This window comes from Sturnus vulgaris, chromosome 9 (assembly GCF_052056855.1).
Source record: "Sturnus vulgaris isolate bStuVul1 chromosome 9, bStuVul1.hap1, whole genome shotgun sequence".
Taxonomy (NCBI): domain Eukaryota; kingdom Metazoa; phylum Chordata; class Aves; order Passeriformes; family Sturnidae; genus Sturnus; species Sturnus vulgaris.
This window is the reverse complement of record NC_142251.1, coordinates 9,475,709-9,503,194: the sequence shown is the minus strand read 5'-3', so window position 1 is coordinate 9,503,194 and position 27,486 is coordinate 9,475,709. Positions and strand designations below refer to the sequence as shown.

At 38.3% G+C, this 27,486-nt stretch overlaps 1 protein-coding gene across 6 annotated transcripts in view; it reads left to right on the top strand.

The window, feature by feature from the left end:
* Positions 1 to 27,486, top strand: part of MAST2 (microtubule associated serine/threonine kinase 2) — a 187,289-nt gene that overhangs the window by 116,058 nt on the left and 43,745 nt on the right. For 4 of the 6 annotated variants that reach the window (XM_088169765.1, XM_088169762.1, XM_014872054.2 and 1 more), the window contains 5 exons: positions 5,054 to 5,145; positions 11,792 to 11,867; positions 14,321 to 14,341; positions 16,872 to 16,950; positions 22,096 to 22,250. In XM_088169765.1, the coding sequence (XP_088025891.1) occupies positions 5,054 to 5,145; positions 11,792 to 11,867; positions 14,321 to 14,341; positions 16,872 to 16,950; positions 22,096 to 22,250 (423 nt within the window). The remainder of the gene's footprint in view (positions 1 to 5,053; positions 5,146 to 11,791; positions 11,868 to 14,320; positions 14,342 to 16,871; positions 16,951 to 22,095; positions 22,251 to 27,486) is intronic. The other 2 variants (XM_088169763.1, XM_088169764.1) reach the window with 2 other exon arrangements.

Genomic DNA, 27,486 nt, shown 5'->3' with positions numbered 1-27,486 from the left:
CCTCCATCCTTCATATCTTAACTGTGTGTGGTTGTATTTCTTTACAACAAAAGAAGTGTTTATTGTAGGAATGTGCAACCCCCCCAAACCTACACCATGAATAATAACACTTTTTTTTACCCCAGTTATTCTAGGATGAATAACTCTTAAACTATTCTTGAATGTGAAAAAAAAGAAATCAGTTGAACCAGATGCTTACTTATCTATTTTAGAGAACTAATTATCCCTGTTGTTGGTAGTGCTAAAGCTTACAAAATTGCTTCCATCTTTGAATTACTATAATTAAGACGATAACTTCCACATCTAGTTAACATTGCTGTGCAGCTGCTGCATTCATTGACATGCAGATTTTGGATTTTGTAAATTTTCTGTCATTGTGGATAAAAATTTTAAATACTTATTTTCATTTCCAAAATGTCTGTTTCTCATAAAGAACTCTTTGTAAAGCAAATCAACTAAAACCAAACTTCTGTAACATCAGAGGAGAATCTGGTGAAGTTTGGTTAGATGATATTACATTTTAGGAAAATATGTAACCACAAATAACTTTTGTAGATACAATTGCTCTGAATTTTGGATCCCAGTTCATAGGGATCTGAGGTCACTAAATGGAGTGTCAAATCTGGAACAAGTCTGATGCTTGCCTTCTGAAATGATATTTTGAAAGAAGTTAGTGCAAGAGTTAATCTGGCTCTCTGACAACCTGAGGTAGTTTGCAAAATTCTAAAATTAAGATTTTTGGTTGAAGGTTGGGCTTGATGATCTTGTAGGTCTTTTCCAATCTTCATGATTCTATGACAGATCACTAATCTGAATAAAATACATTCTTTAATAATAACCAAAATGTGATTTAAGCTATACTTTTTCCATATATCTTATTTCTTTAAGTTGATTTCTGTCAAAGTCAATGAGAAGGCTCGTGCAATCAGTGTTATCTCGTTTACTTACATACTCCAGCAGCTTCAGCTATGAGAAATTACTCAAGGCCTATAAATTCAGAGAGATTTTGAGAAACTTCCTTATCATTATTCATTTATAATAACCAGCATCACTATGAAATTGCTTGATAGTGGTGATTGGTTATTTATATTTACATTGTTTTTTTCTGTGGCCCTTGCTTTCATTCCGTGGATGCCTCATGGGCATTAATCAGTTTTGCTCGGTGAGTTGAAGATGTCCCCTGAGTAAACTGCTAAAATAAAGAATCAAATATCGATTTATGCTGAAACGGAGTCATTGATTTTTTTTTTTTCAGCCTGAACAGGCATATGAAACAAGGTGCACTCGTGGTGCTCATTTTAGAGGCTTGCCCTGGGCTTGTCCGTGGGTGAGGAGGAGGAGGAGGCTGCTCGGGTGCAGATGAAGAGCTGGGGGCTGCGTGCAGTCACAGGTACAACGCCAAATGTGCTCAGAAATAACTCTGGGCCAGGGTGCTGGCTCAGGGGCACATTTCAGTGGGTCCAAAAGCAGTGTCCAGTTACCAGACCCACGCCCCATGTCCTGCAGTGTTCAGTTTCAGGAATGCTCTGGGGACACTTCAGTACACGTAACAAATGATATTTTTACTGCAGGCAGAGAAGGTAACTCCAGAAACAGAGTAAAACTCTATTTCCATAGTGGTGCAAAGGCATTGTTTCAACTGTTTCAATATAAGATATCCATGTTACCTGTGTTTTCAGAATTAAATCCAGGTGCTCCTGTGTTCTCACAGGTTTCTAGACTCGGGTTTGGCCGTGTGGGTGTTGGACCAGGGTAGGGAGGGCTGGAGCTCAGCCCTACAGCTCTGTGCCCCACAGAAACTCTGTGCTGTTAAAATTGTGCTTTGCCTAAACTGAAAGACCTGGAGGGGATTTGCTCTCTGAAATTATGAAGTGAGATCTGAGCAAAAAAAAAAGGTTAACAAGACCCATAGCAAATTGTGAGAGGAAAGGAGATTCAGGGCAGTGCTCACCTTGTGTTTAATGAAAACAGCAAAACTTTGGCTTATAAACAAATAATAATACTTGAAATCTCTCTGGACTGGTTAAAATCTGATTTTTTCCAGTTAAAAAGTAAGATATAGCCTACCTTTTCCCCTTTTACTTTCTCCTGTTTTCTTATGTAGATTGAATTAATTTTTGAGCAAGAAGACATACAGTGTTGTTTTGAGAATTCACAAACAGTAATCATAATTAATGCAATTTAAAGGATTAACAGTATGATCTCCTCATTATCATTGGCCTGGTAACTTTTGAGCCCAGCACTGTCTGGCTAAAATGAACCTTCCAGGAAATAATTTTTTCTTCAGTAGAACTGTTTCTGCCAACAACTTCAATTGACTAGTTTGAATTTCTTTGGCACTAAGCCCTCCTTAAAGCCAGCTTTGTTTCCTTCACATTAGGCTGTTCTTTAGGACGTGCTCAAAGGCTGTCATAGTGACTTGCTGGGGGAGAGGTCATCCCACTGAAGTCTGCTTGTTACCTCCTCCCTTCACTCTCTTTTTGTTTTAGTCGCTACCAGAACTTCATCACTCTTGTTCTGCATTTCCTCTAGGATTCCTACATCTGTTAAAAGCTTTTTCTCTATATGCAGAGAGCTCTCTTCAGCCAGTAGAGAGTATGATTGTACTTGTATATTTTTCTCCACATAGAACATGAATTTGAGAAGTTGTGTGTTGTGTTTTTAGTCTCTGTTTAAGCTTTGCCTTATTGCCAACACACATAAGTCATAGCAATGGCTAAACAGACCCAAGTGATGTTTCTCTTCTGCAGATGAGACATCCAGGAAAATTAAAAGTTATCCAATGCTGAGGGTGCAAAGAAAATAATGTTTTATTCCCAACTTGGGGCTAGGCTTTCACTCCAAGCCATTCCCTCCTCTGGGTACATTTGTGTAAACCTGACCTATTTTAAGGGGTCTCAGCTGTGCTTGCTCTGCATCCCCTTAACCCTTTGTCTTTTGGCTCCTTATCTTGGCAAAGACAGCATGAAAATGGGTTTGTAAAACTCTGTTCAGTTGGGAAAATGCAGGCAAGCAGTTAAAAAGCTCTGAGTTTGGGACAGTTCACTTCCCCTGTTATGCTGTGGTTTAAATATACCAAGTTTCCATAGCCAGCTCCAGACATTGCTGTGGTAAAGTGTGCTTTAGGAACTCTCTTTAGCAAAGAGATAAAACTATAGAGAATGGAGCTCTGTTTTCTCACTGTACTAGTGGTTTTTATTGAGCAAGATCTTAAATTTTTACATTATATTTGATACTAAAATGCCCAGGATTTTTGTTTTTTAGTTTCTTATATAGTAGTATATATTACACTAGAATATTCAGGAATTTCATGTTGCAAGAAAGATTTTGTGCTAATGTAAACAATGATTATCTGGTATTAATGTTGGAATTGAGTATTCTGGGTTTTTTTTCAGCAGTTACTGGAATAATGTAACTGAAAACATGTTAAAAATATCCATGAACTGGGATTTTAAGCTTCTTAAAATCTGGCTGTTAGTTTTTCCGTGAGATGTGCACAATGGCAATCAGTTTTTGGATGGACTGTTGTTGAATAATACATGAATGTAAATGGAGATTGTATGGAATCAGTTGGATAATTTTGAGGAATGCTTTAAGTACACTAAAGAGCCTGAATAGCAGTTAATGGTGCTTCAACTTTATTACTGTTTATTATAGTTGGCAGTTCAGTTGTATTTTTTTCTGTATCAAGTTCTCTAGTTTCCTATAGAACAGCAATAAAATAAGCTTACAAATAATAATGGTCAGATGCACTGTATCCTGTGGCATCAGAATACTTTTGCATTAAATTGTAGCTCTTGGCAGCCAGGGTGTGTTTATTGTTGGGCAGCTCCAGCAGATCGGTCAGGTCACGAAGGACCTGGCAGATGTCAGCATTTGGGGTCTGCAGGCAGAGAGGCTTTGCCTGTGCCTGGGCAGCCCAGTGTGGAGCTTCACAGAGCACCCCTGGAGTGGGGCCAGCCAGCTCCTTCCTCAGCCTTTGCTCAGCTTTCCCTGCTCCTGGCTGTTCTCCCACCCCTATCAACACCAATGGGATTCTAGTTACCTGTTTTGGGAACTGCTGAAGTAAGCAGGAATGTTACTGCCATGTAGGAAGCAAGCTGGAGGTACAAAGAATAGATGTATGTAGCTGTAGTGCTTGGTCAGTTTTAAGATGTTGCTGGAAACTTAATTTCTTCTGTTTAAACAGCAGGAGAAGTGGCAATCACAAAGGCATTTAACTATCTAGCTGCTCTTCTTCACATCAGCTCCCATGATTTAGAAATGTTTCCCTCGCCCATTGCAATTCTGTTTATCATGTTTAGAGCTAAATGTTTGCTACCAGCGGTCACAAGCTGGGAAGCAAATGGAGGAACACATCCTTCTCTTAATTTGACTCAGCTTTTCCAACAGGGAAAAAGCAAATCTGAGCTGTCCCATAAGAAGTGTCACTTTCCTTGCTGGAACAAACGAGTGGAGTTGATGTGGTGGAGGTGTGTCTGAAACTTGCTTTGCAGAGTTTTCCATCAGTATTGCCTCATGTGTTCACAAAGATTTTTGGTCTCAGGCTTTAAGTTTGATTAGTAATCCCACATATCTGCTGGGTTGTACTAACACTTTGCTCTGTAATTTTAGCACTGCTCTAAGGAATATGCTCTGGTTTCTTATAACCAAGCCAATAACTATAATGGATTTATTTGCTAGGTTGGATATTGGTAAGAGTATCCAAAGCACTCTGGGGTATTTTACATTGTTTTTTGCTTTTTGTGTGAGTTTGAAAGCTTGAGTTGCACATATTCTGTAAATCAGGAATGAGTTACCAGCTATCTCCAGTGACCTGTGCAGCAAATGCTTCCAGAGTGTTGAAACACTTGCTGCTGACCAAGTACCTTTTGTCCTTGTACATTTCCTTCTTTGCAGGATCACTACCGAGATCAAGAGTGTGAAAAAATTCCACCCTAAATACCAAGAGATTCCTCCTTAGCAGAAAGAGATTCTGCAGAATCTGCCTCGAGGTGCTGTTGTCCATCTGGCTGTGTCTAATGGTTTATCTTTCTTTCTTTCTTTCTTTCAGCTGTCGGACAAGCAACAGGAAGAGTTTGATTGTAACATCCAGCACATCTCCAACTCTTCCACGGCCACATTCCCCTCTCCATGGACACGCAGGTAACTCCCTAGGACTGCTCTACCTGGGAATCATCAGCACAAATGCCAGTAGTCATTGCAGTGAGTTGAACATACTAATACTCAGCATCAAAATATGCCCTTTGGAAATTACTCTGTTAGTAGTTTTTCACCTTTCCAAACTTGTCAAAGGGTCTTTATAGTTTCAAGATAAATGTTTTATGTTCTGCACTTTCTAGTTTGCTTCCGTATCCATCCTCCACTCTTCCTGAGGGATTCAATCCTCTTACATCCTGAAAAAGAGCCTGAGATGGAAAACAAAGCCAAATAAAATTAGATAAATAGGTTTAAGTAGATCTCTTGTTTTGAGTCTCCGAGCATGGTTAATTTGTGGCAGTGATTTAACTGCAGTTCTCCTGAGGAGGAACATCCTGCCTGTTTCCGCGTGCCTCCGGCAGCCCAGCAGCTGTGCAGTGTGCCATCTTATGGTCTCTGTCTGCTACTCATTGCAACAGGAGGTGTTTGGGAGTTTTATTTCACTGCTGCCAGTTTTACCATGGCAGCAACTGGGAAACGCTCATTTCAGAGCACATGGGCAGGGGCTTGTTGGTCATTGAAATGAAGTGTGTCGAGATGTTCTTGCAACAGAAAAAGAAGGAATAATTCTTCAGAAAGGGTCACACATGCAGATTCAACAGCTTGCCTGAACAGCATGTTCCTTTGTTTTTGTTGCTGAGGGAGGTAGGTGATGTGTGTATGATGTTTTGAAAATGCCAGAGGGTGACTGGGCTCCAGGTAGGTCCCTGATGGCCACCAGTCAGTAGCAGGAAACAGCTGGGACGTTTGTAGCACATCATCCACAGTGGAGCCTGTCTGGAAACACGTCACTGCTGCGTGTAAGACAAAGAATGTTGTTTTCATTATAATCAGAGTGTGTTCCTCCTACATGGCAGTATGTTCTGTAAATGCTTTCTGGAGACTGAAACTGAGGCAGTGCTGAGAAAGAGCAGCAAACTGATCGTAGCTCAGCAAGAAGGAGCCATCTGCTTCTGTTTGCAGAGCTTTGCATCCCGAGAGGTGATATCCAGCCTGCTGAGAGGAAAAAGAAGGCCGAAGTTATTGTTCAGGGATGCCCATAAAAGCCTCATTCCTCTTAAGTTTTCATAAAAATCTGCCATATTTTCTCGGGATGCTATAAAAAGCCCAGTCATGGAAAGCTAGGAAGATGCTTTAAGTACATTAGTATTCTAACATCACCCATTATTTTCAAATTAAAATGTTAGCAAAATCTTTCCAGTGGTATATTAAAACCATTTTCTGCTTCAGAATCTGAAATAAAATGCAGGGCAAAAAATGTGTATAGGCCCATCTCCTTCCACTTCAAACTCCCTTGTTGCTGTTGTGTGTGGTTATGGTAGTGATAATTTAGTAAAATTTAGTTTAAACAAGGCATTTTTCTTGGTAGAAATTCTCCACTTAGTTACATTGTGCTTTTTGCTTTGAATTCATATATGTGTTGGTTTCACTAAGTTCTAAATTAGCTCTACAAGCCTTTAACTGAGAAAAATAAATGCTTGGGAGATTGCAACAAGATATTGACATGATCATTGGTCAGAAAACAAATGCAGAAATGTTCATAATAGAAACATGTATATTTTATTTTCTTTTGATTTACTTTTCTCCTCTGTCTATTTAAAAAATTGGGTTTCTTCTGTTTTGATGCTGTTTCAGGCTTTACAAGCTTATAATTTATTAGAAGTATGTGAGTGTCTTCTGGAAGGAACAGTACCTACTCAGTGGTGTGCCACCTTACTTTAGCAGTAATTTTCAAATATTTCCTTTTTTTCCCTGATGTTGCATATGGGATTTAAAATATTAATTAAAATGACATCCTTTGTTACCTTTTACAAGTAGTCAGTAGTGCACAGGAAGATAAATGAATTGTAATTTGGGGTCTCTACCAGTCCTATATTTAGGAGTCTTCCCTGGGAAAAAAAAAATTTATTCAAGAAACGAAAGTAGATGAAATTTAGAGTAGAGTCACAAATATTTTCTTAAGAAATATCATATGTGAGGAGTGAATTTGAGAACAGGCTGTGATATTTGTTTAGTATTTGAACAGAATCTGTCAGTCTGTTTGTTCAGGCACATGCGGTGATGAGTTACTACGAAATGCTGGTTCCTCTTTTGTCTTGAACTTTTGTCTTTTCTTCTTAATGCCCATTCTGAACCACTCCTACAAATCAAAGGAGCAACAGGCGTGTAGAGAAACCAGGGAGGCTTTCTAAAATATTTCTGGACACCACACAAAAATAAATTCCTGTACGGCAGTAATGTCAGGAGTTGCTCTTCTGTGCATGATGTGAAAGTCCGTGGGTAAGATCAGGACAGTTGTCTTTCTGTCAGGCAAACCTATCTCCTCATGAGCACTGATCCAGGCAGAGGGACTTACTGTCTCAAACAGCATCCCAGCAAGATGCCAGGCAACTTCACATCCCAGAAAATTTAGAAGAGAAGTGTTACTTAATGAGCTCTCAACATTTGAGAAAGAAGTACATCCAAATACCTTGAACCCTGCCATGAAATCACTTCTGAATCAAGAGCACTTAAATGTGCTAGTTCTATTTTCAAACTGTATGAAATAGCATTTTCCAGAATGAGCTGGTACTTTGGCATAAAGAGCTACAGCTCGTGAGGAAGTCACTCTGCTGGTTTAGTCTTCCAAACTTGTAGTGGCCAGTTTAAGAAATATAAGTTTGAAAATTTTGCCTGTATTCTAAATTCTTTTTGTTTTGAAATGCGAGGGGGAAGTAAACAGCTACACATGTGTATTCCTTAATTTTTTTCTATTTCTTTGAATCATTTTTTTAAAATATGAAATTACAAAGAGGATACACCATAAGGTTCATAAGTAAGTTGCCATCAGATTATATTTTAAATCAAAAGGCCTAAAATGAAAGACGCAACATTATAATTTAGTACTAAAGAGATAGGTACTTACAGCTGGAAAATTGAAGCTCAGGCTATTTTCAAATTTACCTTCCACAGCTGTAAGTTAGCCAGGTTGTTCTCTGGCTTCCAGTGGAGGCACTTGTCACTGCTGGGACCTTTGCCCTGCTCCCATCTGTAATGGCACACAGAGGGAGCTGCTCACAGGCAGCACTGTGCTACTGAATTAAATGAATCTGCTATTATTACACTGCAAGTTCAGTTCCACCTTCTGGCAGAAAAATGGCTATTGCTGAGGTGCCTATTTATTTATTATTTTTAGAGTGTGCAGAGTATGTAACATCCTACCCTAGTTATCAAAGCTGAGGTTCATCAGCACGTCATGCCTGTGATCCTTGGGTGGTGTGAGAGCACCATGGCATTCATTGTTTATGAGACTGGTGGTACACAGGGTGCTTTAAATATTGGGATAATTTTGAAATTTGTACGTGCTGAAATGCATCTAATTCTGTAGCATGCATATGACCTTTAGCTGCTTGCTTTAATATTCAGCAAATAATTTGCATATCCTGCATAGAAGACCACAAAAACTTAGCCTTTTTTGTTGATTTGTTAATTTTTATGGCTCTCAGAAATAGGTTTTACAGCATGGTTCTGTTGTGAGTTTTTGGAGTTATAACCTATCTGATGAGTGTCATTCATGTTTGTATGGGATAGCTGAGACTGTCATTGCCTGTAAGGTCTGGTTTCATGTTTTGAAAGTAGTGGATTTACAAATGCTTTGGCTGCATCCTTCTTCCTGTGTCCGGAAGATGCAAAGGTTCCTGCCTGAATTACTGGCATTGGTGTAGCTGTGTTCATTTACATGATGGGCAATCATTCTGTGTAACAGCCTCCCTTGAGACAGAGCTATTTCAGGTTCAGTACTAGCCAACTATAACCCTGGAGCAACAGGGGAATCTACCTTTGCTGCAGAATAAATAGGATTTCGATCAGTCTTGGTGAACAAGACCACTGCACTCAGGCTTCTCTTATTAAAATACCTTCGTCTGCAGCAGATGCAGTAATGCTGGGAAATTTTGGGGAAAGTAGAAATTCCCTGTCTCCCTGTTGTTGTTTTAAAAGCTTCACCAAGACTTGAATTGAGTAGAAAAACTAATTGCTTTTCAGTTTAAAACTACAAGGAAATCACTGGGGATCTAATTAAAATTCCAGTGTCTGAAAGGAAATATGCCATATACATCTGAAAAAGTAGTTGCTCAAAAATTAGTAGTATCTCTGTACCACACAGTACAGGCTCAGAAGAGTTTGAACACCCACATACTTAATTTCAAAATGTAAAAACTGTCATTACCCAATTTGCTCGGTTATTCTGAAATTCCATTTTGATCATACCCCAGAAAGTTCAAAGATTGATGAAGATATAAAAAGGCAATGACAGTTCATTGCTTGTTTATAACAGCATTGGGTGATGAGATTTTTGTTCAAGACTATCATCTTGACAAAGTAGTGTTTATTGTCAGTAAAGCTTGAAAAATGAGAAGGCAAAGACCAAGGTTTCCACCAAAGCAGGCAGCCTTCCTTGCTTTGTTAGATCATCTGCATAACCATGGAAAGGCCTCACTCCTGCTGCATCCTAAAATGCTCCTTCAGCTTTCTGCTAGCAAGTGATTGGTGACCCTCACCCTAAAGTGTGTGCTGCTACCAGGACGTGTGTGTTCATGCATGGCTCAGTTCTAAATTTTGGTGACTTCAGTTTCCTTGGAAGCTTGCAGTGCCCCCTGGACTGGGACTGTCAGACCTCTCCAGCTTCTTGTGGTTCAAAAGTAGCAAAATGGTTCTGGTTTTCCACTGTGACTGTAAGAATTAAAATGAGTACAAGCTTAATAAATGAAACACCAAAAGTTTTTTTAGCTCTAGGTTTCTGATCACTCTCTCCCCTCTGCACTTGGGATATGCTGGGAATAGGTTTTAAGCAGTATCCAGTTTTGGATGAAGACTTGAATTGTTTTGTATTAAACTGTAAACTTTTGGTTAGTCTTTAGTAACATTACAAAAGAAAACCAAGGCAAAGAAAAACAAACCTGTTGCTGAAGCTCTTTGTTTTTAATTTAGTTTGTTCTTGATGAAGCAGATTGTGGAGTGGTCTGGAATTCACTTACCTCTCCAGTTCTCTCATCACCCCATGACACATGTTACATCAGCCTGGGGCTGGTTTAATCTCAACCAGCTGCTATTTTTCCCCTCGTAGACGTGCAGAGCAGATGGAGTTTGCTGGCCTGTGCTGCACTGTGGCCATCCTCATACCCCAGGAGGTACCAGCCTGTTCCCCCTCTCCTCCTCCTCCCTGCCCTGACATCACATGTGCCAGGTGTGCACACCTTGCTGCAGGAGCTGTGCAGAGATGCTGGTGCAGACTTTTGTGACCCATTTGTAAGGCTGAAGTTTGAGGGAATGTTGCCTTTACCTGAGCACCGTGCTTATATTCTGCTCCTGCTCAGTGGAACAGTAAAGGTGTGTGGATAACTTGGACTGAAATTAATGTGACTTAATTATAAGCTTAATTATAAGCTTCAGTAGGTTGCTGGATGGGACTGTAACCTCAAAATCACTGCTTCCCTGAGGGGCAAGCTGGGCAACTTGAGCTTCTGGAGCAGAGACAAGTCCTTTGCAGATGACTCATACTTGAGGTTTGACTTTTCAACATGGTTTTTAAAATAAAACCATTTTATATGGGATCTAAATTTAAAACGATTTCTGATGTACCTTGCAGTGTATTGCTTTTCCAGAATCTATTTCATTTTCCTGCTCTTATTTTAGTGCTATATTGTTGTCTTTGCACAAAGAAATTGCTGTTGACACATGTTTACTATGGATAGTTTCTCTTGTGTGCCCGTAGTAATGATTGGACAGAGCAAACCACTTCATGCCCAATAGAAAGCACACTGATGTGAAGCTTCTAAATTCATCCATAACTTTCAAATATTTCTATAGTTAGTTTGTAAATGATCCTGGCTTTCAGAAGGGCTTTCTGTGTGATGGATGCTTTTTACTTTAAAATAAAATCCATTGCAATCAACCACTCACCATGCTTATGCACCATATGACAAAGCCCAGAGTAAAAAAATGCTTGTGCCAAAAATTGTTTTTTCTTCTTTTCTGTATAGTTTTGCTGGTACTTTCATTTTCATGGTAAAGTACTATTTCAGAAAAGTGGTAGTGTGACTGCTGATAAATTTTAGCCCAATCATATATACATAGTCCTTTTATTATCATGTGCAGTTTTCATGGTATATCCTTTTTTTTTCCTCTGTGAATTTTAATTCAACCTTAGCATACATTGGGAAGAAATATTTTCGTACTGTTTATTATTCCTGAAACTGTCATCAGTGTCACTTCTAGCTCAGGTTTTTCATTGACAAGTGTTAAGAAAAGCCTGTAGATAGAAATTACTGCAAAATATTAAAAGACTCTATTATCTATGGGTGGTACATTGCTTACCTAAAAGTGGGAAATGAAACATACCCTTTACATTATTTTAAAAGGAGTATAAATACCTGTGTCAGAACAATTCTTTAGCAAACTAATGCTCAAAACTCAGACTCAAAGCTCCATATTTCCAGTTATTTGTGACTACAGTGTGCAATTCAAAGTCTATCAGAACACTGAAAACTTACTCCATTTGTTGCAAATGTGAACAAAATGGTTTTGAACTGTTAATTTTTGCTTTCTTAAACAGGTAGCAGCCCCTTGGACAGTCCCAGGAACTTCTCTCCAAATGCACCTGCTCATTTTTCCTTTGTTCCTGCCCGAAGGTAAGGCAAGATCTATTCTCTTTGGCAAGCAAATAGTCTATACACTTTATTTACAAATGGCCTATGGGTTAGAATATTTTTGTTTGTGCTTTACTTTCTTTGATGTCTCCAATTTTATTTTATTTTACTCCTTATGATTACATCTTGGCAGCATCAGAATGTATTAGGTGCTTTTCAGACCTAGAAAAAGATAAAGTAAATTAAGTAGTTAAGGTTGCCTAGGGAAGAGGCAATGTTCTCCCAGAAGAATGACATGTAGGGCGTGTGATAGGACACATAATTTAGTCAAAATGACATTAAAGCCAGTCATGATTAGGGTAATTGTAACTTAGTTGTAGTCCTAGATGTTGCTCTCCCTGAGGTGTATTGAAAATGTACTGATCTTCTTTGCTATGTTTGCACAAAGATATAAACATACCTTAAATTAGGTGTGCACAACTCTGTGTCTTCATTCCCTGCCTTCTCACTGGTAATGACTCCTGAGTTTTCTCTGCTGTCTTGGGCGTTGTTGTCAAGAGAATATTACTGCTCAATGAGGAAAATAGCTGATAATTGAAATTGCAAGTCTACAAGAACCTCTACAAGAGCAGCACCGAGAGACCCAAATGCAAAGCTGTCATCTGTCCTGCAGCAAGTGCTGGACAGGTGCTGGTCATGGGGTGTATCAAACTGCTGGAAAGAAATCTGATACCACAGTGGTGGATTTAGTGTAAGGAACAGGAAAGAAAGAATAGAGACAGCTGGGAAAAGTGAGAAAATGGTGATTTGAATGTTGAATCCCAGCAGGTAGGCAGAAATGGATAATGATACAGGAAGTTAAATTTTGTGAGGAAGAAAGAATAGGGAAATTAGAGAGCTCCCAAGCAGGTTTTGTGGATAGGAGGTGGGTTATTAGATTCAAGTGTGAGGAAGGTATTTTGGATTTGTTAAACTCTGCCTTAGCTGAAAAAAAACTATCAGTGTTAAAATGATCTGGGAATGAGAAATGTGTGATCATCCTGAGAGGAAGTAAGTTTTCTGAGAAAAACAGATTTAGCTTGAGGACTAGTTTGAAAAAATGCTAAATCTCAAAACTTCAAAGAAGAATAAAGGGTTAGGATTTGATGGAATAAGGTACAGTCTTTATCTGAATGGCAGGAAAATCCTGGAGCATTTCTCCATTGAGGTGATTTGCTAGAGGACCTGGTATCCTTGAATTCTGTTTGAAGCAGACTTTGGTTTTCTGGTCTTGTGTAAGAAAATGATTTTTAATAGCACATGAAATGTAAGAGACTGGATATGTATTTTCCTGTTGCCTCAGAGGGAAAATGACTGCTTTTACCTGCTGGTTAAACAATTGAAATGGACTTACCCACATTTGTTTTTAAAGCCTGATCTGGGTATATTCAGTAAGTTCTGTTGAAATCAACTGAACTTTTACCAGTTTTCACTGTATCTGAAGTATCTCACAGGAGTTCTGGATCCTGGAAAACAGTAGAAAAGTTGCAGCAGAGACAGAGGTTATTGTCAAAGCTTAACGTAATTTTTCAACATCATGTTTCAACTCGATCCTTCAATATGGCTTTCTAAAAGTTCAAACCGCAAATAAATGTTTTAATAATAAAACTCTGAAGAGTGCCCTTTCATACTTTTCCACTTTTTAAATTTGATTTTTAAAGAAATAGGTAAATAAAGGTTAAGCCTATCCTATTGAGTACAGTGGTTCATTTTATAGTATCCATGTTCATCTCTATACTTTTTCTGCCAGGGAAAAAGAACACTTAAGTAGTGCTTGTTTTAGAACCCTGTTTCTATTTTCTGCTTGCATTACAGGCTGAATAGCTATGCCAGCAGTAATAACAGATACATACTAAATTACCCCATACTGGTATCAGAATAACTTCTATATGATGGAATTAAGGAATTACAAGTGTGATGCCAGAGAAATGGATATTTCACAGTACCCTTTTCATTGCCATTGTGTGGGGCTTAAGAGATGGCCCTTGCCTGATTTCCTGCCATTGCCATTACAGGAATTACTTGTTGCTGTTTTTCTACCTTTTATTAGTGTTGTAATTTCTTTATTTATTATCCTGTTTGGACATAATTTGTGATTTCCATTCTTTCATTATGGTCCTGTGATGAGATATTTCTTGAGATGGAATACGAAACTTGTTTGGAAAGCTTGTGTTATTGTAAAGTCATTACAATTTACTGCAAGATTGTCCTTAGTGTGACTTTTAATTAACCATAAATCCCTTGTTAGATACCCTTTCAGTGGTTGTGTCATAGCCACAACATGGGCAGGAATCCTCCTGTTGGAATAAGGAAATGTATGGTTGATTCTGCTCATACTCACTAAAAGTGATCTTGGAGGAATACCAGTAACAGAAGATGAAGGTTTTTTTTCAGAAATCAATTGCATCATTTCCTTCTCCCTCTCTCATAATTATTGTACAATTTTTTCCACACAGCCATGGACACAGAGCAGACAGGTAATGTGTATCCCATTGCTGCTGTTTGTGTGTGTGTGAACTGTGCTTCTGTGCAGCTGAGCACGTGTCCCTAACAAGTTCATGCTGTAGCAACCCCATTTAGGCATTCAGCTTCTAGTCTTAGTAACAGAAACAGAAAATCTTTACATTTGGGCTTAAAATGATAAACAGGTAGAGCTCTGGAGAAGATGTGTTGTTTCTCTAACTCCTTTTTTAAAATCGATCTGCTTCTTCATGAAATAGCATTTAGCTGCCATAAAAACACCTCCATATTTAACTAATTAAAATGTCATTTTAGAGGCAAAATTTGTTTGCATGCCTTTGTTGAGCTAGCAAAGCATCTATAATAAACAAAAACCCTGAAGATTTCATTCCAAGTGTCTTATTCTGAAGTAATATTGCATGTTGTCTCTCTAAAAATATGTTTATTAACAATGCACTGAAGCATTTTGAAATGCTTTGCATAAATACAGGAGGAATTTGCTTTTAAAGTATTTTCTCCTTCCTTGATATTGAAGATTTTCACTCTTGTCCCACTTTGTTCTGCTAGAGTAGAGCTGATATATTTGTACTGAGTCCATAGCACATTGCTTGCCTGGATTGCATCAGCAGTAAACAGCCTAAGCATGTAGGGGTATTCTGGAATTTTCCAATTGAGCAAGATATTTTCTTTTAACTTAAAAGAAAAACAAAAATTTCAAAATAAAAATTCTGAAGTTACTTCAATACACCATTTAGGTAATTCAGTTAAAAAAAAAAAAGCAAAAACAAAAATCAAGCTTTTCTTTTGCAAGAAATGAGCAACTTGTGCAGCAAGCAACAGAGTGTTTTGCTCTGGGACTGAGGATCCAAAGTGAGGTTGAATCATTGATCTAAATGTTTCCCCAGTGCCCCCGTATGTTACAAGAAACTCAATGAAGATTATTGAAGTTTGCTGTTCAATCCCTTACCACAGCATGCAACAACTTTGTAATGCTGATAGTTGTTGTTTTTCAGGGTTAAGAAAGGAATTCCATTTCACTTGAAATAATTTAGAGATTGTTCTTTTACATTTAATTGTCTTGCCAGAGAAAACATCACCTGTGGCTAAATGGGGTTTAGCTGTAACATAGGCATGCAATAAAAATCTGCATTGCAGACTTATTCTTTTTTTAATGCATGAAGCATGATTCTTTTTAAAACTCTGTTGACATAATATTCTTTCAGTGATGTGGAACAGTGAGTTTATTTCCCTGTCATTCTAAGATAGATAGCAGAGTGGTGTGTATCAGTGCCTGAAAATAAAAGGAACTAGAGCTGGAAAAACGGTAAACAGAGATTTTTGTCTTGGTGGGCACTGAACCTTTTTCTGGAGATGAGCCTTCATGGGTATGGATAGTGGGATGAGAAATATTACTGTGAAGATAACAGTTGAGGCTTTTATAATCACTATTTTGGACCTGTACCAAATCTCTTACTTTATAATGCACTTGCATAAATGCACTGTATCTGTGTGTACCAAAAACCCCCATATCTCTCCAAAGTGAGTTAGAACTGTTCTAATTCAGCTTCATGTTGTGACCAGTTACTGATAATCTGCTGCAAGAAAAACCCCAGGCAAATGGAAACTGATGTAAGGAGGAGACTTTTAGCATCCATCCCATTGTGCAACAGGATATGGTTGTCCATTTCAAGGACACAATATGAGGAAAAATAGATCAGAGACAGAAAAAGTGCTGTGAGACTGAGCTGTATGCAGTTCAGTTTCCATCCTCACTGAGGGTGGGTTTTGAAGAGGAAGAGAGTTTCAGGGAGGGCAACACTGATTCTTCTCAAAGCTTTTGTGTAGTTCCTCAATTTCTCAGTTTTGATACTGGCAAAACAAGACCTTTCTGCAATATCTCCACAATGTTTTGGATGTTTTCCCTGAGGGACATGTTTATTTGGCTACAATAGGGAAATAAGTAGTAGTGTTATACTGACTGGAGGAGAAAGGACCCTAGGTGAGATTTCTGTGACCTATGCATGTATTTGGAGTGGGCCCCTTGGCTCTGTTCCCATCTGCTGTTGTGGGTTTAATTTTCCAGCCATGCCAGGCAATGTGCTAGGCAGAATGCCCTCGGAGTAGGTAAACAGATTAATCTGCTTTCAGTTGATTCTTGATCTAATGTGATTTTTTTGTCCTCAGTCTGAATCTTCCTTTGGAAGACAATGAGCTGCATAAGTTAAGCATCAGTGTCTTTTTCAAAGAAGTTTCAAGGACCTGTTTTTATGTGTCTGTTTTGTACAAGTACAAAGCATCTACTTAATGCAGGATTCTGGTGCCCCTTTGCTTTAGCTTTTCTGAAGTCACCTAGTTTTGCTTTTTAAACTTACTCTAATTGCTTTTCCACGAATGTGATTCTAAACAGGATACCTGATTTATCTGAATAACTCAAGACATTAATAAAAGCATGAGGTTAGGAGATACAGAGGAGAAAATTGCTTATTTCTCTCAAGAATTAGCCACCCTATGTTCCTGACTGTAATTTCCCTTGTGTCTTTTCCCCAGAACGGATGGACGCCGCTGGTCCTTGGCCTCCCTTCCCTCGTCTGGATATGGAACAAACACTCCCAGTTCAACAGTTTCAGTAAGTGACACAGACTTTTCCAAGCAATTCAGTTTGTACAAATACACCCTAACAAATCAGCTTCTGAGTTTCTACTAAAATACTGGATCTTTCTTCATTGTTTTGCTAACATTATTTAATATACTAATTATTTTAAAAATTATTTTAATTATTGGTTCTGCTGCTTTTTCCTCCATTTCCCAGCTCCTATCATCTTGCACTTTGCCTTTAGCATTGGTGAAATCCCAATGCAGCACTTGGCTCAAGTGATCATTTGAGAGGCACAAAGTCTCCAAAATGGCAGGACTCAGAGATATAGTGCACAAATACCTTTCAGCTTTTTGTAACTGGGAAATGAAATTCTTGTCTGCTTTCAAGTACTTAGTCTGAAAAAATCTGCTACCAGGCTAGCAGAAAGAAAAATTGATAAGCCACATCTGTTATTCAACTCCAATAACTTGAACCTCCTAATGAAGCTTTTCAGTTCTTACACCCATCATTAAAAAGGCTGGCTGCAGTTTGCTTGAGTTCTGTCAGCAATACCACTAAACTGGCAGCACCATGTTATCCCTTCTAACTCTGACATGCTTTCTAAAATGAATCTTACTCTTCAGTTTAAATCAGCTAGGCATTGTGCTTATCCACATGAGAAACTTGCAAAGACAAACATGGAAACATTAGAACTATAAAGTACAGACTTAATGTAACATGCTTTTGTATGTGTCTTATGGTGTCTTCAACTGTGTGTAACAAATCACTGCCTCTTTCCATAATACTGATCATTTGGTTTTGTATTAATTATTTAGAGTACGTTCCTAATAATTGTAACACCTTCATTAATTAGTTCTCAGTTCTACACGTTATGCAAATTTTACACTGTATCATTGTTTTCCTTGTGAACTGTTCTAAGTTCATCCATAAACTTCCTAGTGCCTCTCAAACACAAATTTATGAGTTTTTTTGGAGGTGAATGTTCAATTCAGTCTATCAAGAAAAAGAAGAAATTGGGGTCAAAAGTTTCCTTTTAGTATAAATTGATATGATTAAAATTTGATTCTGCAATGTTAATCTTATCTCTATAACTTCATTTCTTCAGACATTCTTGCAAACTCTAGTTCACACAATTTCTACCATTTGTTATCTTTTGAACTTCAAGACAGTTATTTTCTTTTTGAATTTGGGGTGCTTTTTGTCTCTGTAGAAGGCAGGTGACTTGATTTCAATGTGCATGCAGATACATGGGCAGGAGCACAGAAAAATGTACATAAAAAAGATGTCCCTGGTTTCACTGCTACACATTATTATATATTCAAGCACTCGAGAGCAACTGTTAAAACAGGGCTCTGCTTTGGCCTTTATAGTCTTAGGTTAAATCTTTATGGGCATAATCCATGTTTAAGTCCTCTTCTGGGAGCAAGCTATGGGAGCATGGAACAAGTACAGTTTCCATATGGATGACATGCAAATTGGCTTGGTCATTGGTAGTCACTGTGACAGCTTCCAATTTGCTAGGGAAGATGACACCTTTGGAGGCTAAACTGTAGTTTTTCAAGAGTTTGTAGTTTGATCAGATTTAAGGTGGATGCCCATGGAGGGGGAAGAAGAAACACCAAAATGTGTTGGAAATATAAGTTCTTGCTTTGAAGTCGGGACATCAAGGCCACTGTTAGAAAGTTCTCAGCTTTCTGGCATGGGAAATAAAGCATATTTGTTTCTTGTCGTGTTCCCAGAAATAGATAGATCATTTTGATTGATGTTTTCCCATTAAAAAAAAAACAACAATCCAACAAATCTGAGATAGACATGTCACATAGAAAGCATCAGTTCAAATGATAATTTTTCAAAGTGTAAATAACAGGGAAGTGTAATGAGAAGCATGAAGTGATAGTTGTAGTTAGATCTGAATTCAGCTTCATACAGGAAATAGGTTGAAACACGTAATTCCAAGACTTTTTTTTCCTAAGTGACTAAGTTTCTCATCTCTAGTCTTTTTGCTGGTTCAGTAGTAGAAAGACATTGAAATGAGCTGTTTAGTAATGATGCAGTTTTAGTGATGCAATTGTTGGAGCTATTAAACCTGGTATTACATTTCTAGGCCAATCCTATTATCTCTGTATTTCATAGATTAGAATTAATTTGAATTGATCTGAATAACACCTCTAAAGTTGATAAGCAGTGTTATTCATAGACTTTTAAACTGAAGTAAGAGGAGTGAAGGGGCTTGGAAAAGGACACTATGAATTAATGCTGCAGATATGAATTTAACAGAAGTTTGGACTCCCATTTCATATGATCAGTCCTCAAGATTGTGTTTCTTTCTCAAGCAAGATAAAAGAAGCCACTAGACCTTTGCTCTGGTGTATGTGCCAGTAGGAAATGAAATATCAAGAAGAGCACGGTCCATTCTGTGTCCTGCTGGTTGAGTTTTTGTATGAGAGCAAGAGCTGAGCCTCATCTCTGTGATCACAGATCACCTGCTGTACCAACCTACAGAACAATCCAAGGTATTCACCTAGTCTAAGGTCAGTGAGAACCTGTAGATTCTGCTTTATTTTTTGCTTCTAAATGAGGGATGACTCTTCAATCAAAACCAAACCACATTTAACCTTTCTGTACAAATCATGAAGACCGAATATATCATCAGGCCAACACTGAAAAAGCTGGAGAAGACCTTTCAAGTTAGATGAACATAAAATAATCAGTTAGATGGGCCAGTTAAACAGTTAATCTGCTATTCATTTTCTAGATGCAGAGTTAGTTTATAAGCAACTGTAATATAGATTTTTTTTTTTTTTTTACTGGTGAAGAGTTGGCTAATTCTGCATCTGTAATTAAGACACCAGGGGGATATTTGTATTAGTCTGCTGCAAATATTGAGCACTGTGATGTGATTACCTGAAAATCAATACTTCAGAAATGTTTCACTTTGCTTTCATGCTTTTTCATTGAAAGGTTGTACACCTTAATACTGCTAGAGAAGCCCTTGGCAGAGAAAAGTCCATGGTCTTTATCTTCTGGGTCTTCATTAATTATTCTCTGGAATTCTAAACTTTGTGATCTGATTGCTTTTAGTGAGAGGAAGTAGAGTGAGGATTTTGCTGGGCTGTCCGTGGCTGGACTAGCACTGCTTCCCCAGGGATTTTGCTGTTGGGAAACATAAAGTTTTTAATGATTATAAGTTTTGATTTTTTTTTCTTCTAATTCGAGTAACTATGTGCTAAACTTCCTTAATTTGTTTTGAATCAGACATGTATTTGCAGTGCCAGAACTTGTGTACCTGTGCAGGTTTTTAAGTGTCTTTAGTACTCCTGCTCCACTGCAGGATCTCTGTTATTCACCATTAATGGGATTTCAGCTGCCACCTAACTTCTTCTTTGAGGTTTTTTTCATAGGCAGGTTCTTCTTCCTGCTCCTTGTGTTGTTTGAGACATAAACAAAGACATCAATGAAGTCCCTGAAAATCAAAACAGGACTTGTATAATTCTGTACTTAAGGGAGACAATAGTCATGTATTTGGCAAAAACAGTTTGAGCAGCAGAACAGCTGTGGGCAAAGGGGCAAATACCCACACTCTGTCTTGGCTTCAGTGTGGAACAGATCAGTGTAAACTGATACACCAGCAGGGTAAACATCAGTGTGTGCACACTGGGCTGGAACTGACTTCTCAACATGGTCTGAAAGAAAATGTTGGAAGTTGTGGCTTCCATTTCCAGGCAACTTGGGAAGTTCATGCACATCCCAAAACTCTCAAGGGGGTTCTTTTCTGTAAATGCCTCTGTGAGAAGGGATCTGGAGCCAATAAATTTTTAATCTAAAATAGGATCTTTAGGTTGATAGGTTCTTATGATTTTCTGTTGTTTACAATACTTGGAGTAACTACAGTGCATTCTATGTGGCTTGTTTATCTCAGATTTGTTGGTTCGTTGGGTTTTTTCCCTCAGAAAATGTCAATCCAAATGATCTAGCAATATGGCAAGAGACAGATATGCTTTCTTTCCCATGCTAGGTAAGTTAAAACTTTGGTCATATGTGTTATATCCTGTATAACTCCCTCCTACCAATACTTCTGGTACTAGGGTATGGTGCTTCCAGTCTAAGTGAGGGTTGTTCTAGCAAGAGGAAAAGTTTTTCTGCTGGAAGAGTGTACATAATTAATTTCATCAGATAATAAGGAGCTATGGAACTTAGGTCAGGGTGATGTTTTTAATAAGGCCCACTGGTGTTGTTCAGTGCTACTCTGATTATTCAGCACCTTTTTTCATTTTCTCTTTTGTTTCTAAAGAGAATTTTTAATTTGTCCTTACCTAATTTATTTTCTTACTTCTCTAAAATGGAAAGGGGCATTGAAGAATCACACACACAAAAAATCCATTTGTTAATTGACCTTCAGCTTTTTCCCCTGGAATGTCCAACTTTGATGTTATTAGCATTTCCCAGAAATATTTCTTTCAATCTCAGGTTTTATGAGGTTCACGAATTAAAACAGTTTTATGTCTATTATTATCACAGGACATGTGACATATAAAGGCATCAACTTATTTACAAAAATAAGATGTTTAACTCACTAACAAGAAACTTTGTTAATCTTAAAACAAAGTCAAGACTTGACTTTATTACTGCTTCCCTGGTTAGAGAAGAAGCCTGATGGGTAATGAAAAGGAGAAATAAAATCTTGACCGTTTACAATAGCAATTTCCAGTGAGAGCCAATAACCAGCAGAAAACTCTTACATCTACACAGCTCCATAGCATTCTGCATGCCAGTGAAACTCCTGAGCTAAGAGAACATGAGGGAAAAGGAAAGAAAGTTGCTCACCACTCCAGGAACCTCCTTGTCCTTTCCAGACGGTGCTGGTACTCACGTGCCTTCCTTGCTGTCTCCTGACAGTAAATTATCTGCATGATCAGATGTACTGGCTTCAGAATCAGATATAGTGGTTCCCTAACCCTCTCCCAAAGTTTTCCTGATCTCACCAGCTCTGTCATTGAATGTGAGGGTTGGCTTAGCCTAATGAGAACAATAAAAAGAGGCACCTGGTCTGATAAATAGCTTTCTTTTCCGCTGGAGTGCGCAGTGTCTGGCAGAATCCGTTCCTCTTCCATTCATTAGCTGACCCCTATGCATGCGATTAGTGCATTTCTTTTCTGTATTTTTTTCTGTACTCAGTCATCATGCTCATCTCAGGAGAAGCTGCACCAGCTGCCCTTTCAGCCCACGGCAGATGAACTTCATTTCCTGACAAAGCATTTCAGTACTGAGAGCATCACTGATGAGGAAGGGCGCCATTCTCCAGCCTTGAGGCCTCGATCTCGCAGTCTCAGGTGAGCTTTGGATCGCTTGTTGAATTTTTAACATGTTGCACATATTTATTGCATTTCTATATGTGCTTTCAGATCTAAGAGTAGCCATTTGTAATTGCTTTGTTACATGTTTTTGAAACTATTTCAATCAACATTTAGCTCAACTCATCTGATCACAAAGGATTTTTTTCCTCACATTTGATGTTGAGCTTTTGGATTGCAAAGTGGTTGGTATACTGTGCTTTTGTATTTTCACAATAACTCTATGAAAACATGATCCACAAGTGTCTCAAACTCAATGCATAGGATGTAGATTTTTTTAGTGAAGTTTCTTCTCAGAATTTTGCTACAATGTCACAAGGATGTGGTCATAACCACTTTTAATAACTTTTCTCTCAGTGTTTCTGAAGGAGCGTGAAAACCAGAACAGATAAACTCAAAGCCTCAAACTGAATTGCACCCCAGCACAATTTCTTTTGCATTAATAGTTGAATAATTTTACTGTTGCTTCAGAGAACTGGTTGTTCAAAGATAACTATCCAGGGTTATCTCCTTATGTAGTTGATTTTTCCATACATAAAACCAGAAGCAACTAGAATTTAATCCTTCACAGAATTACAGAATGGCTGAGATTAGAAAGAATCTCTGGAGGTCATCCTGTGCAAAGCCCTGTCATGCCATATGTCATTTAATATGCCTTTTTTTAATGCCGAGGATCATATCCATATGGCTTTTTAATATCTCCAAGGACAGAGATTCCACAAACACTCTGGGCAATGTTTCTTGCAGATCTCTAACAGTTATATGGAATAAATCCACAAACAGTTTATATCATGGCAAAAGCCTCAAGTTTTGCTATGCCTCTACTGCTAGACCAGGTGAATGAAAGTCTAGGGATAGTCTAGACACACCTTGTGAAAGAAAAGGGTTTTTACAAGCAGAGTTGAAGGAGCTGAAGTCTTCATTGATCTGAGCATGTCGGAGGTGGATATTACCTTTAAGTTAATAGACAATATTCAAAAACTCTACCAGCTGGAATTGGCGAATCAGTGTGCCCAGCTCAGAACTTGGGTGGGAATTTGTAAAAGGAGGAAGTGAAACGGGCCAGGATAATAACAAAACCCATGGTGAATATCACGTTATGGCAGAGCTGACCTTTCACATTTATTTGTAATTATTTGTATGTTCTGAACTTCAGTGCAGGCTGCATGGTAATTGCATATGGAAGTGCTAAGTGTAGTTCCACAGTAATCTACAGGAGCAGGTGAGTGCTGTGGGCACTGGCACACTTAGCCAGCAACCTCCTCAGTGCCATGCAGTGAAAGACTAATTATAAATTCTGTACTGAGTCCCTTTGAACAACAGTCCCTTTGAGTCCTCATGCTGTCACTCCTAGCACTGACCCCTGCTGAGAAGTGTAGCTGTAGTGCTGCTAATTCTCTAGAGGTGAGGCAGCTCCTCATGCCAAAGTAATGATTGTTCTTTAATACAGGACTACTCCTGTTGTAGAAGACACTTTTGCTAATGCAAGAATGATATAAATGAAGAGCTCAATTTTATTTTATGATATACACGAAGAGCCCATGATATACCATGTGAAGAGCCCAATTTTATTTTCTTCCTTGTCAATATGGGTTATCAGGTTGCAGAGAATTTTGCCTCTGTGAGCGGATTTGAAGCAGACTGATCATGGAGTAGGTTTATAATTGTGGTGGGATGAGATTAATTCAGTGTATCATATAACTGATTAATCTTCTTCCTCTCTTGAATACCTTTTCTGGCTCTCTCACTGGTTTGTAGTGGGGTAATGTCCAGCCTTATTGGTATTCCAAGGCTTAGAATGAAATAATTTAATTTTTTCAGCTCACTATGCCTCATTTGGTTTTCATTTTGCTTATTGCCAGTACTATGATGCTGCATGACTCTAAAGCTCCCTTGCCACTACCAGGCATTTGTGCTGGCCCTTGCATCTCCAAGGAAAATGGATAGGTCAATCCAACCAACTGGAGCAATGTCTGCAGGAGCAAAACCCCTCTTTGACAGAGGGCAGCCTGTGTTTGTAAACAAACAAGTACTGAAATACATGAAGAGCAGACATTGTTCACTGCACAAAGCTTGCTTATTTATTTGCTCACATTTTAGAGTTACCTCACTTGGTGAGAAGATATTTTCACTTCCTTGAAAAATAAAAGCTGAGAACAGCTTTTGTTTTCCAACATTAAATTAAGTTAAGCAATAATTTCCTAAAAATGTATTTTTTCATTCAGTGGTCTTGTTTGATGAGCTTTAATGAAAAGCAGATGAACAAAATACATCAGACATTTCCCTTAATTGGCAGCCATGGCTTTGTAATTTAAAAGATGGTGTCATTGTTAGTGTGCATTCCTTTTCCATCCTATATGACTGCAGCCTTACATCTCTTTTTGAGAAAGGAACTGGCATTTTGAAATGTCACTGTCAAATGCTGGGACTATTTTTTTGTCTCTGTAACCCAAGATTTTTGTTTTAGAAGTGTCAGATGTTCCTTTTATGCTCCTAGGTATGGAATATTGCCTAGATGTAACTTCTGGAAAAATATACTTACTTCTTTGGCTAGAAATGTACCTAGCTGCAAATATTCTGTTCATACAGAGCACTCTTAATGATCAAACTGACATGATGATAAAACTGACAAAGTGTGCAGTCATGGAGGGTGCACTGACAGGTTGGTAGCACCTCTGCCTTGCTTGAGGTGTTCTACCAGCGTGCCTTGAAGATACTCATCTTGTATTTAATCATGCCTTACTTGAAATGCCTGGAATTTCTGCCCTGAAGAAATGGCACTGGTTCTTCCCCAACTGCTTTCCTGTGCAGGGAGAAGGAGGGAACAGAGACCAGCACTGGAATGCCAAGGTGTAATGTCCTTATAAAGCTGCTTGCAAAATCCAGGAGCCTGTTCTCTCACCTGTCTCAAAACGATCCAGTACTCAAATGCTCAGTCAAATAATGTATTTCCATGTGAGCCACGTGTTTTGGTGCTTGTATTTCTTTATTACCTGCAGAAGTAGTTCCTAAATATCATCTCTCAGTTATTCTCTTTTTAATTTTTTTTTTAATTAATAATGCAACCTTCAAATCCTTCAAGTTATTGACCAACAGAGAGATCCCCAGGCTACATTTGTTTTGTTTAGATCAATCCTGGGCTTTACCTGAACAAGATCTTTTCTCCCTGGAGTAAAACGCATGAAAAGTTGTGAATACTTGGACTAAACTTGGCATCATTTCTCTTTTTAAGTTAGAGAGATGCTGCCTTCCATCTTTTCCCAGTTCTCTTTACTTGTCATCTTTAGCAGTTGTTCACATGTGGGACTGTGTGGAGAATGTTAGAGATAAAAGTAGAGTTAACTAATAATGACTTTTTCAGGAGCTACCTTTGTGCAGTCACTCAGCCTACCAATCTGCCCATTTTTCTTGATCTCTTTCTGTATTTCAGGGTAATGTTGTCTAGGTAAAAAGGGCTGAAGATTGTTGCAGTGAATTTTTATATAGCTGAAGTCGATGAGATCATCCTTCTTCATCTCTTTGCTGGGTAGTGCTTTTAAAATGCAATCCACAGCCTGACTTTTAGCACACTGGATCCTGCCATTAAGAATATACAGACAAAACTCCTGGAAAATACTAAAAAAGATTCCTGATGATGAAATGCCCAAGAAGGAATAGGTGTTGTGAAAACCGGGGGCCTGCATAGTCCATTTTTATCTTTCATCCTGCAGGCTGTGGGGCTCTCTCATCTCAGTGCACTTCAGAGGCAGCTTTAAGCATTTGAGTAATCGTGGTGGGTTCATCCCTTCATGCTGCTCTCAGACAGTGCCATCCACCACCAGCTGTGGAGCAGGGATTCACACCCCCATGGATTTGGGGAAGGATAATAGTTTTATATTCTACAGCACAAAGCATCTGTTCCTTCTGAAAATACATTCTAACTGCATCACAGATAATGTTTGTCTCTTTTCTTCCTCTCTCAGTCCTCTGAACTTGACTTAAAAAGGTTCTTCAAAATAATTGGTTTTAAATTTATTAACTTTTGGGTTCACTCACCATTTTTGTGGTTTTCTGTTATGAAGAAAACTGGGTATTCTTATTTGTGCTTTGCAGTGCTTATTACTCCAACTTTGTTTTCATTCTAAAGCAGTCTTGGTCTTTGCTGGCATGCATAAAACCCCTGAAATATTGGAAAGAAGAAGTTGCAGCCCTTGCTGCTGGGGGAGTTTTCTAACTTTTAGTATTAATGTAATTTTCATTACCTCAAAGATTTAAATATTTATTTACTGGGAGAAGAGGAAGGCTCACCTTCAGCAGAAGGCTTATCTTAGTGCCTACTTTATCCAACTTTAGCTCTCTAGTTTTCAAATTCCTTATTTTGTGTGTCTGGAAATGACAGAAGATTAAAGCCTATAGTTTTAAGTTTCCTTAAAGTCCATGAGAATGGACTTTGGTCATGTCCTGTAAATACAACCTAATTAAACCTTTATATACAAGGTGAAAGCAGAGGGAAGCACAGTGCTTTTAGTTTTTTTGCTTTTTCCAAATAAATACAGCTATCACAGTGAAGGAAAAATTACATATTCATAAATATCTCACTTTTATTTAGTCACACTTAAACTAGATTTTGTAAGATTTAAGTTATTGTGTAAATGTTGCTCCTTGAAATAGCTGTTTATAAGCTATTTTCACTTTCAAGCATCAGATAAGGTCACATGAGTTTTGACAGGTTGAAGGCAACAGAAATCTTCGTGGGAGATGGATATCCCTGAAAATCCAACACCACATTGTCTCATGAAGTGGAGGAAGCGTGAAGAAGGGGAAAAGAGAGAGCAGTTTTTCATTCTGCTGTTAAGCTTAAGGGGACAGATATTATTCTTCTAATGTCTCCTCTGCTGAAATGAAAAACTCACTGACAATAATAATTTCTTTGACCTACCTATCTGCACCAAGAAAAGGGAAGGAGCCTGCCTTTTGTCTTAAAATGTTATGCACGTGCACAGCATGTGTCTTCTGTTTTGCAGAAAATAATCTGTTCCTTTGTGAGGCTTGAAATGTTAGACTGGTTTAGTTCTGTCTGTGAAATTTTTGGTGCTGGATAAATGTGTGAAGCTTTTGCATTTGAAAATATGTCATGCCAGTAAAATGTATTAAACTCCTTTTATCTTTTTTTTTCTAAATTTCCTTTTGTTCTCCCTTGGTGGCATTCAGTTATCTGCCCAGTCCTTGTTCCTTT